At 40.7% G+C, this 12,611-nt stretch overlaps 1 protein-coding gene and 1 pseudogene across 4 annotated transcripts in view; both read right to left on the bottom strand.

Moving 5' to 3' along the window:
- LPIN1 (lipin 1) overlaps positions 1 to 12,611 on the bottom strand; it is a 111,220-nt gene that overhangs the window by 66,209 nt on the left and 32,400 nt on the right. For all 4 annotated transcript variants that reach the window (XM_087917286.1, XM_087917282.1, XM_087917292.1 and 1 more), the window contains exon 2: positions 2,957 to 3,013. In XM_087917286.1, coding sequence (XP_087773412.1) covers positions 2,957 to 3,013 — 57 coding nt within the window. The remainder of the gene's footprint in view (positions 1 to 2,956; positions 3,014 to 12,611) is intronic.
- Positions 2,469 to 2,581, bottom strand: LOC113433015 (U2 spliceosomal RNA; annotated as a pseudogene).

The raw sequence follows: 12,611 nt of genomic DNA, 5'->3' as shown, positions 1-12,611 counted from the left end.
AGAAACGAGTTTCTAGATCTATGGGCCTCAGTCTTGTTCTCTTTGACACACTGTGCGCAAAAAAAAAGTTGATTCAGGGGAGTTTCACATGCAAGGTTACGTCAGTTACGTAATTTGTTTATATCTGTCTAGAGATCTTGCGCCTGTGTAGGTAAAGAGCTTTGCAATTAAGAATTTGGGCTTTTTCCCCCAGTTTCTTTAATACTTTTTCTTATTCTTTTTCTCTTCAATTCAAAGTTTGTATTGTTTGTATTCTGTTCTTTAATAAAGTTACATATTTAAACAAAAAACCCGTAGAATGTTATTTATTTGCCTTAATAGCCCATCCTAAAGTGGTAAGCAGGCATTTCCAGCATACTATACCCACAGTTGCCAATTGGCAAGCAACAGATGTCTTTGCTATCTCTTACTTCTAAAGAATTAAAAGACAGGTTCTTTGTTTCTTCTGCCATTTTATCATCACAGCAATATTTAAACATAGATTATACTGGCAGAAGATCAGTAGACAAGGTTACTCAGTGAGCTTCGCTCTGAGTGGAAGTTGTACATATGTTTCTCTGATCCAAATCCAACCTTTTAAATAGCCTTGCAAGTTTAAGATCAATAGAAACTTCACACACCACCACCCCAACTTCCTAGTACCCATTCATATTCTCCAGAGTAAACCCGTTTAGCAAAAGAATATCCAAGTCCTACCCAGAAATCTGCGGAAATAGTATTTGTATACATATTGGCTCCTCGGATGACCTCTTCATTCTGCCTCCATTACCTCCACATTCTCTAATCTAAGTATGGCCAAGCAAACGTTCCAAGAGGTTGTCATGCAGGTGTCACATTGCCACACCCCTTGCTCATCTGGTGGAAGAGGGAATGCTTCCTTTAGCATTGTCCAGGATAAGGCAGCACGAGCATCCTTACCCAATATTACTAGCTAGATTGCTAGCCTTCTAGATGTTTGATTATCCTGGTTTATCAAGCACTGTTAGCATATTTTAAACCACCAGCCTTTACTGCAGAAAAAAATAATGCCTGCAGAAAGGTGACTTCTGGCCTCATGGTTTGGTTGCACATTAAAATGGCTATTTTGCATATTTTCAATTTGAGACACTGAAGAGCTGCTACCACTTAAAGGACACAGCACTAAATTAGGATTAATTTCCTATTTGAGCTCAAGAACTCAAAGCCATCAGCCGCTTCTTGCTATTGCAATTTTTGTGCTAGTTGATGTTATTTTTGTCTTAATGTTTAACATCCACCTGAATTGTTCAATGTCCATTTTTATTTTCACAATCTTTCCCTCCCCACCCTCCACTTTCAGCACTTTCTATATATCTGAAAGTATTTTGGTCTGATTGATTCTAGACACTCTGTTTCTCTAAATTCAATCCTTATGTCTTATTCATTGTAAAATTTCCTCAGAAAAGTAAACACAATATGACATTAGAGTTCTGCCTTTCCAAATCCAATTCCACATAAGAAATCCAGGTTGCAGTTAGTCTCCTATTTTGACAGCCTGTTCTAATCTCTTACTATTTTAAGCAAGAGTGTTCAATTTCAGTTACTATTCAGCTACTATTGTTATGAAAGGAATAGGCATCTTGTTTGATTCTACGCTGCCCCAAGTCCCAATTTAGAAAGAAGACTGCTAAATCCTGTGAGATTTCAGTAATGGTGGTGTGTGAGAGCATCTTTTAGAAGTCCAGCAAAGATTTGGCAGCCATATATTGAGTGAAATATTGGGTGAAGTACTTTTTCAATATTGAAGATGAAGAATTATTACTGGTACTAAACAATGATGGTCAAAAGTTACCCATGAGATCCAGCGTGGTACCGCTGTTAAGATACTAGGCCCACATTTAACTCCACTTTTAACAAGCCAGTTTTATGCCAACCCTTTTGAGTTTTTAGGAAAAAGCCAGAGTATAAATAAAAAAAATAAATCTAATTTTGCTTGCTGATAATTCTCTTTCAGTACCTTTTAATATAAATCTTCTCATATAACTTAAAGCCTGATCCAGAAAATTCAAAATATTATTGTTGACTTTTAAGACAGGCACAAATTTGCTGACATATAAAGTTTTTCCTTTCTGATGAACACATCAGTATTTCTCCACTTCAACAATGTTACAATGTACGGACCTCAATATCTGCTATGTACTGATTGACATAAATCTTTATGGCTGTACTTCTGGATGAAGTGTGTAACATAAGAACAGATGTTGCTACTAGCTCTTTGAGAGCCTTCATTTCTGAGCCGTGACAAAACAATTGTGGTTGTACTGAGGAACTAATCGACCTATATAGGAGTCAAATCAGGTAACTAAGATGAATAATTTAGATAACTTTGACCTGTTAAAGGAGAAGGAGTCTGGGAGACTCATGGTGATTTTCAGATTTTAATCTACCTTGTTTATGAATGTAACATGATGACATGTTTTGTGGGAATCGGGACATTCCAGGCATGATGAGTATGGTAAAATCCTTCCACCATGACTTTTTGAATATCTATGTTTGAAGTCAGATATTAAACTGATAAGAACAGATACTACATATGAACTTAGCCAAAAGGCCAAGAAACAAGAAGAGGCAGTACAGTGGTTCAACAGTTAAGATGCCGGGCTTGTCAGATGGAAAGCCCTCAGCCCAGGTTCAAGATCTGAGGGCCACATGACAGGGTGAATTCCTGTCCTCACCCCAGCTCCTGCCAACCTAGCAGTTTGAACGCATGTAAATGCAAGTAGATAAATAGGTACCACTTTGCTGGGAAGGTTAACAGAGTTCCATGATGTCATGCTGGACACATGACCATGGAAATGTCTTTGGACAGTGCTGGCCCAATGGCCTTGAAACAGAGATGAGCATCATCCCCTGTGGTGGACAACAATTAGCGGAGTAAAATCTGTAGAGCCTTTTTTTCTTTTCTTTTTTTTTACAAATGTAAAAAGAACATACTTACATTGACATTACGAGTCCAGACATCTCTGATCCAGCCAGGATCTTTCATCAGTGGAATCTAAAATTCAAGATAAATATTTCGTTAAACACCATAGTGACATAGTAATTATTTAAAAGGGACAGCACTCTTATCTGTGGAAGTGTGAAGTTTTCCATCTCTACCACAGCTACATGTGCACCTCTTTATTAGTTTCCTTGTGAAAATCTATAGAAAGGGATATCCTAAGATGTCTGCCACACCTTTCAGCTCCTCTCTATGAGACCATTGAGTTGGTTGCAAATTTTTTTCAGCAAATTATTGAATGGCTTTCTACTTAGAACTCCAAAGTCACCTTCAACACTGATTTGAAGAATCTTGCTATTCAAAATATAGGGGGGAAGACCAGCAAAATTGTCTCCTTTCTCTACTTGACCAATAGGGGTGTCCCACCAGATTAAAAAAAAAAAGCAAATATCCTGAGCTGAAAGACTGGTGATTTTATTGCAGTAGAAATCAGTTTTGCTTACTTATGATGGAGCATCCCTATTTGGGCAATTTTCCATGTCTCTTGCAACCTCCTGTGCTTTTGAGAGTGATTCCTGAGAACTGGCAGATCTTTTAAACAATTGAGATATGGCACAGAAGGATGCTTTAGAAAGAAAAGAAAAGAAAAAACCAGAAGCAATGCAACGTCAGAAGTTTTATCTACTCATAATAAGCCAGTACCATGACATATCTGCATAAGCATGGACCTAAGGTTTTATTTTGCACCTGTGATAGTTCTATATTGATTGAGTCAACACAGCTGACTATTTGCAACTTTCCAAGATGATTTTTCTAAAGAGTTAATACTTAAAAATGCCTTTATATCACATGGATTGCCTTTCCATTTCACAAGGATCCCACCGCCATCCCATGTAGCCATTGAGTCCTCAATATATGACTTTAGATTAATGTATTTTTATATGGCTATACTTTCTACATTCATGACATTTTGATCCATCATTGTCATCCATACTGTGTCAACTACACTGTTTGCATAAAGAACAAAGTGTTGCCTTACATCTTGTACTAAATAGAGATTGAATCTGTCAGACCCAAGGCACCAAGAATGACATGAGAAATTACCTCAGAGAACTTTTTAGATCTCTACAGACTTTTACTTCAGAGAAGTTTTTATTGTTGTTCAACTGCAAACAGAATCTTGCCAGTTTAAAGCAGTTATCTGTATAACTATTAGATATATATAGTAGTCAATAAACAACTTGGGGGTGTCGGCCTACACCATCTTCCTACATACCAAGGATTCTGAGCTATGTTATGTCTTTGGTCCCTGAGAAAGAGCCCCTCCCTCCTGCAACTCTGGACTACACCCCATCATAACTTTTTTAATAAAGTTCTGTTGATATCCAGAAGCTGGGTGTACATGCATTTATTATTTTATATCTATACTATGAAATAGAGGAAAGAAAATGAGCCCTTTTAAACTATCATAAAATAGAATGAATTCTGGTTAAAAGTGCCGTTATCAATAATTTTTTGCAGAGGCTTCCAGGGCTGAATTATTACATGTTTATCCCACCTTTAGTACTTTATAAGTAACTTGGGATACGTAATCCTCCTTTCTCCCCTTATTTTCCCCACAACAAGAACCCCTGTGAGTTGAGCTGAGCTGAGAGAGAGTTGACTGGCTCAAAATCACCCAGCCAGCTTTCATGCCTATGGCGGAACTAGAACTCACAATTTCCTAATTTCTAGGCTTAGCCATTTCATATGTTGTTTTTTAATACTGGTGTAATAGTTTCACAATCTTCGAGGCAGCTGCTAATCTATATTCAAAAATAAGAGCCTTAAGTAAGCACAATGTGAAATTACTACCTTAATAGTGTACATACACTCAGGAAGTAATTTGATCTGAACATCCTTTAATTAACCATCCTACAGCAACACAGGACAGTATGAGAGACTACTGGGAGCCATTCTGCAGAACTATCAAGACTTGTACTAAAATATATAAGATAAAATACTGAATTAATATCAACAATTTGCAGAGATGGAAGTATCAATAGGACACCATAAAAGGCCAGAGGCTTGCAATCCTCAACTTACTACCATTTGTTTAATGACCGTTTGAAATTACAACAGCACTGAAAAAAATGATTTATGACCAGTTTTCTCACTTACGACTGTTGTAGCATTCCCACGATCATGTGATCAAAATTCAGAAGCCTGGTAACTGGCATGTATTTATGACAGTTGCAGTGTCCTGGGGTCATGTCACCACCATTTGTATCCTTCCCAGCCAACTTCTGGCAAGCAAAATCAATGGGGTAAGCCAAATTCACTGAATGGCTGCATGATTTATTTAACAACTGCTGCAATTCACTTAACAACTGTGGCAAAAAGGCCTTAAAACGGGGCAAAACTCACTTAACAATTGCCTTGCTTAGCATGGATACTTTGGGCTCAATTGTGGTTGTAAATCAAGACTATCTGTAATTGATAAAATAAATCATCTGCTGGCTAGCTGGGGACTTTTAAATATTCTGCAAAGACAGCCATTGCCTCCTTCCAGGGGAAGACAAATGAGGGGAAAGGAAACGAGAAAGTTCTTGGCTCTCTGGGAGCCTTGGCTGGGAAATATATTTTGTCTAACTAGGCCTAGAAATTTAAGCCCAATACCTAGAAATCCTGAGGGGATCGAAACCAGTAAGATAAATTTGGCAGGGAAAGTATAGACAGGTGTGTAAAGGATTTCTTATTTCTTCTGGGTGCTACTTGTGTTCTCTGGCATAGCATTAATCTGTATTCTTCCTTCCTCTGCCTGCCTTTATTGCTTACTCAAGTTAATGATAATTAGTTTTAATAGGCCGTTCCCAGCCTCGTGTAGCTTAAAAACAGATGACATATTTTTCTAAAACATATCCTTTGTTGCCTTCTTAAAATAAAGATCCTTTCTTTTCGGATTAATCCAGCACTGGTCTTTTCCTAGTATCATACATTCCAAAACCCTTTGGATTTGGCTATTTTGATTAAAAGGAAAAAATGGGCCATTTATTTGAGGACTTATTCCTGAGGAAAGCAGATTTCCAGTTCTCCCCGTTCAAGATCAGATCATCAGGTACTGTAACTCCCTTCCAGAGAGCAATACTTTCATCTAGGGGTACTTCTAAACTCAGTTGGGAGAGTTTAAGGATAGTGATTCAGGCATACGTTTGACAAGCTTGTGTTTGTGAAAAGATACCTACCTGCCTCTTCCGTACTACAGTGGATGAAAATTTTTGAATCCTATTGAGTCCATAAACCAAAATTGGTTTTGTTTTGTTTGTTTTGATGAGTTCCCAAACAATAATCACATCCAACGCTGCATTTCAGAATCAGCTAAGGTCAAGTAAGTGCTACCATTTAGCATATGCTTGGCTGATAAGTATGTATATATTATTTAAATAAAGTGACATGAGAGTTAATTTGATGTAGTGATTAAGACACCAGGCAAGAGTCCAGGAGATTGTGAATTCTAGTCCCACCTTAAGCATGAAAAACCAGCTGGGTGACTTTGGACCAGTGACACACACACACACACACACACACACACACTCTTTCTCTCTCTCTCTCAGCCCAACCCTTACAGGGTTGTTGTTGTTGTGGGGATGATAGGAGGAGGAAGAAGTGTTCATATGTTTGCCTCTTTGAGTTGTATATAAAAAAGGCAGGGTAAAAATCTAAAGAAAAAGCAACTGACCTAAGTCAAATTGTCATCTTCAAGCTAGCAGAGAGGTCTGCTTTATGCCCCTCTTGTACATATCTATAGATAACTCTGAATGTGAGACAGCCCATCTAGATTGAAGAATGTAAGTTATAAGATATACTGTGCTTCTCATATAATAAGGCCGGGTCTTTTTTTTTTCTTTTTTTTTTTGAGCCCTGAAAAAACAGCTAGGACGTCTTTTCGGGGGTGAATTAATTTCTTCCCCCCCCACGCACCAGCGCCGTCTCCAGCAACAGCATCTGAGTCGCTCCCGCTTTTCCCCCATCCCCGTAACAACAGGAAAAAAAGATCTTGAGGTGCCTGGGAGCGCCATGCGCTGTGTTTTGGTTTAATCCCGAGCGGCTGGGTGGGCGTGAGAAGAGCCGAGCGAGCGTCTCTGCTGCTGCTACCCTTGGTGCTCCAGCAAGTTACAGAGGTGGCTCCTCCACCCGAGAAGCGGCTGAAACGCTTCCACGGTTCCCGCCACTGCTGCTGCTGTTGTTGGAGACAGCGCTGGTGAGAGAGGGACAGCTGCAGCTCGGCCTGGGCGCTTGGAATGCAGGAACGGGCTGTGCACTGGGACTTTTGCAAACTTGCAGAGCCCGAGGCTAGAGCACCAAGGGTAACAGCAGCAGAGACACTTGCTCGGCTCTTCTCACGCCCACCCAGCCGCTCGGGATTAAATGCAGAGCGCAGCGCTCCCAGGTACCTCAAAATCTTTTTTTTTCCCCTGTTGTTATGGAGACGGGAGGAAAGCGGGAGCGACTCAGACGCTGTTGTTGGAGACGGCATTGGCGGGGAGAGGCGCAGGCACCGGTGGGAACCGTGGAAGCTATGGAGGCTTGAGAAGCGGCTGAAACGCTGCCGGACATCCACGCTGATGCCACCCGCCTGATGACCCGGGTAAAGGAGGGGTAAGGGAGCCCTCCGTGCTCCACCATGATTGGCTGTTAGGAGCGGCTGATGGTGAGGCGTAGCTGCCCGCGGGGCACTCCTAATGGCAAGTTCCCCCTGCCTTCCCCCACCAATTTTGAAAGGTTTTAAACTAGACCTAAATTTGGGGGGAGGGGCTTAATTTCATTTTATGCCTAGAAAACATGCTGGGTCTTCCTATTGGGGGGGGCGTATTGTTGGAGAAACACGATATTCAAATCAGCACTAATACCCCAAAGGGTTGACGTTCACTTTTTGTCCCAATATTTTCTTACAACTTCAGTACCATATTTATATACTGCTGATTCATTGATTCTTTGCTTATGTGCCTTCAAGTCAGTATTGATGCTTAGCAAGATAGACCTTCTCCAGGATGATCTGCCCCACTCTGGCCTTTCAGGGCTCCCCAAAGCCCACCAATCAATGCAGTAATTGACTCCGTCAATCTTGCTGCAGGTCTTTCTCTTCTTCTATTTTCTTCCACTTTTTACAGCATGATGCATCTCTCAAGGGAGCTAGGTCTTTCTTTAATGTGTACAAAATAAACATTTAACCTAATCATTTGGGATTTCACTAAAGATTTTGGAATGATTTGTTCTATAATCCATTTGCTTGTGTTCTTCGCTATCCATGGTATTCTCTGGAATCTTCTGTAATACCAAGTTCAAAATAAATTTAAATAACAGCAATTCTAACAACAATAATAGCTTCCATGCTTTTTCTATCCAGTTTCTTCACCATTGCTTTCAAGAGTTATCCCATCCCAATTTAAGGCTTAATCCCAAAGCAGATTAAGAAAATGACATGAGACAACAATTTCTAAAAAGCAATGTAGTCTTGGTATATATTCCTAGCATTTTTTGCTCATCTCTCCCAGTGTTAGGTGTTAAGAAGCTGATTCAAAGCTGGGTTACAATTAAAAAAAAAAAATACTTGTGTAGGAATCAGAAAATTGTGTATTACCATAGAGCTCAAATCAGAAAGTAGGCAGAGATGAGCAGTGACCGATCCAGACATTCGTCATCACCTCTCTCGCTAATTGAAAAATTTAAACCAATAATAAACAATGAGGGTGTAAAGCATTAGTCAATTCTCTATTTATACTTCCTAAACATGGAGCCTCAATATGCATTTCCCCTCCTTTCTTTTCTACGGTTAGCCAAAATGGCTATACGGTGTTTGCAGTAAACAACAACAACACCTAAGTCCTTAACTTTCCTTGAACACAACTTTTGTGACACGCTCTCTTGCCCAAGACAGAGCTAGCCTTTCCTGGTAAAATGGCATCACAGTTGCTAATTACAACCTTTTAGCAATAGCAAAGGCACTTAGACTTATGTACCACTTCACAATGTTTTACAGCCCTCTCTAAGCAGTTTACAGAGTCAGCATTTTGCCCACAACAATCTGGGTCCTCATTTCCTTGGAAGGATGGAAGGCCGAGTTGACCTTGAGCCGGTAAGGTTCGAACTGCAGAACTGCAGGCAGCCGGCAGTCAGCAGAAGTAGCCTACAGTACTGCATTCTAACCACTTTGCCACCACAACTCTTTTGGCTTCTCATCAAAATTTTAGCTGCTTTAGATATTACTATAAGAAGAAAAAAATCCAACACTAAAAACACCAGTCTCCACCACTATCACAAAGAAATAGCACAGCAAAACCAGCAGGGGGGAACTACTATACTAAAATCCCTTCTACGCAGAGGAGGCGTGGTGGGTCAGTGCGTAACCCTGACCCATACAGTCCCAAGATTCAAACTTTACTGTCCCAGGGCCCAGGTCGGGGGGGGGAAGACCTCCTTTAAAGCTTTTGGGAAAGCTTAAAAGAACGGGAACCTGCAGGACTTCAGGGAGAAATGATGACAGCTGCCATTAAAAACATGGACAGAGGGACAGGCTTCTTCTCAAACCTTCTGGAATGCAATCATGGCACTAAAGAAATGTATCTAGGTTACGGAGAGAGTTTTTGCACTGCCTCACCCACCTCCTAAAAGGATCTGTCTGATAATTTTCTATTTAACTTCTAAATGTGACTTGGAACACTCAGTAAATCATCCGATAGGTTAAGATGGAAAGAACAAATGTAAGCAAGAAAATAATTAAAGCAGGGCGTGGAAACACTGTTACCATGCCACCCCAGCTTCAAAATGCTCCAGTGGTAATAACTAAGTATTATTAGCTCCTTACAAAACACAAACATATATTTAATGTATAGCCGCAACACAATTAGCATCGTGATCATGACTAGCAAAATCTGTTTTACTGCTTTGAATACCGGCAATCCTCATTCAGTGACATTCAAGTCACAACAATACTGAACCACAGGACCGATGTCCGCTCCTTGTAGTTGCTGCCGTCACAGAATTGCAGTGATCCCCATTTGCAGCCTTCCCTGCTGGCTTCCAACAAGCAAAGTCAATGGGGAAACCGTCGGGATGCCAAAAATGGTAATCACATGACCACAGGATGCTGCGACCACACAGAATTCATCTAACACCTAACACAACTGTCACAAGTCGGCATGGTGGTGTGATGTTGCGTTTAATGATTGTACCACTTAGCAACAGAGTCGGCAGCCCCAACTGCCATCATTAAGCAAGGACTACCTTTAGTGCTATTCACTTACATGAGGCTTTATTTGAAAGTATATGCATACTTCCCAATAAGTATGCAAAAATGATTAGGCCTTAATTTGCCTAACGCCTTCAGATTTAGGGCATATCTACACAGCACTTGTCAGCTGCTCCTGTCCTAAACTCAGGATAGTTTAAATCTAAAGTGTGTTAAGAAAAACCTTTTGGATTAAGATGGTTTGGCTACACCTTGAAAAGGAGCTGGCTACCACGTCCACCCACTGGGCAATTCTCTGCTGCTGATCCTTCCTATCTTTCTACCCAATGGCCAACCACTTTCCTTTTGGTGTTGGTGGTATGCATATATACCTCAAGGGGTGAATTCAAAAATTTTAGCAACCAGTTCTCTGCCCAGTTGCTGGGTGGGCGTGGCCATGGTGGGCATGGCCTACTCGGCCTCCTGCACCATGGCGGGCAGGGCATTTTTGCCCTCCCTGAGCTCTGGAGGCTTTCTTTGAGCCTCCAGGAGGGTAAAAACGGCCTCCCCAGGCTCCAGAGGGTCTCTGGAAGCCAGAAATGGGCCCATTTCCAGCCTTCCCAAACTTCCAGGAGGCCTGTTTTTTGAGAGACCTGCCTCTCTGAGCCTCTGCACACACCCTGCACTTATTTACATCCAAAACGGGCCACATGGCGAATCCTGGGAGGGTTGGGGCGGTGTGGGTGGGGCCAGCCAGGAGTGGGATTTGGGGACGCTCTGAACTGCACAGAATCTTCTCTCCCAAATCCCTGCGAACCCCCAGCATCCCACCCCTGACATACCTGTATATAAACTACAGGTAGTCCTCGACTTAAGACCACGATTGAGTCCAAAATTTCTGTTGCTAAATTAAGAGTTTTGCCCCATTTTACAATCTTTCTTGCTACAATTGTTAAGCGGCTCTGGCTTCCCCGTTGACTTTGCTTGTCAGAAAGTCGCAAAAAGGGCATCACATCACCCCAGGACAGTGCCATCATCATAAATATAAGTCAGTTGCCAGATGTCTGAATTTTGACCACAGGACCATGGGGATGCTGCAGCGGTCATAGGTGTGAAAAACAATCACTTTTTTCAGTGGTATTGTAACTTGGAACAGTCACTAAATGAACTGTTGTAAGTTGAGAATTACTTGTATGCAGTATGTAACTATTCCAAGTTACATTCAAATAGACAAAGGTACAGCATCAAAATGATGCCCGTACCCAGAAGCACAATAACCAGCTTAAAATAAAATTTCTTTTTTACATTTCCAAAATATTTCTTGATGAAGATCTCTTGATGCCCAGATTGACATGTAATTTTAGTGAATCGGTAATTAAAATACCTGTTTTGCATTCAAAATAATCTCCATTCAAAAACAAGCAGAAAACTTTTTTCTAAAAATTACTATTCCCCCTCCCCGCCAACCTCTCTATTATTCAGTCACCTGAGTCTGCAATCACTTTTACCTCAAGTGATTGGCAAATTAAATCACTGAGAACTGGTAAAAGAAAGGTCTGGAGTTTAAAAAAAAAAAAAGGCCCAGGAGAAAATAAGTAATTAACTTCTTTTGGCTTTGAGACCAGAAATTTTCTCTCAGTGAAAGAAGCATCCTAATCTCTGTAGCTCTGAGAGAGGTAACGAAAGTCCTCTGAGAAGAAAGACATGGAAAATGAAGGTCATTCCACCCTCTGCTTTGGGTTAACCTGTAAAGATGTAAAAAGCTGCCTGCCAAAGCAAGAAAAACAGCGCAAGAAGAAAACAATCCTTGCAGCAGGAAAATGTGCCTGGAGCTCCCTTTCTGCAATAGGACAAGTGTGAAAAGTGATGTCATCTGTTCCTGCCCTCAAATAATGGTTGGCTCCCTAACTACAGACAGTTCATTCATCATCCAATATCCATTCATCAAAGCTAAATATGGCAATAGTTAATCGGAGGTGTAAATAACTATCAACTGAATCTCTACAATATAAGTTTCAGCAAGAACATATTTGTTTGCTTAATTAATTAAATAAATAATTTATAACATTTATACAAGCAGCCATCGTAACCAACTCTTGGCAGCTCCCAATCAAAAGTAAGAACAACAAAAACAGTAATAAAACTGTCAAATTAAGACATTAAAAAAAAAACTGGCTCCGGGTCCAGCTTGTGATGTACAGTCATTTAATTGTACCCTAGCAACTTGGGGGAAGAAAAACTAGATCTTCAAAGCTTTATGGAAGGCCTAGAGGATAGAAGCCTGCTGAACTTCATGGTGAGAGGCTTCCATAGGGCAGGGGCTGCCGTGGAAAAGGCATTCTTGCTCCCATCAGATGGCAATTTTTAAGGGACAGAATTAGGAGCATTCCCACCCTATCTGACCAAGTAGGATAGGTAAATGTCCTATAGATGCCTGCAGATAAC

This window comes from Pseudonaja textilis, chromosome 1 (genome assembly GCF_049901715.1).
Source record: "Pseudonaja textilis isolate UNSWEBS1 chromosome 1, rPseTex1.2, whole genome shotgun sequence".
NCBI classification, from domain to species: Eukaryota; Metazoa; Chordata; class Lepidosauria; order Squamata; family Elapidae; genus Pseudonaja; species Pseudonaja textilis.
Note: the sequence above shows the minus strand (reverse complement) of the source record. Positions and strands in the feature narration are given on the sequence as shown.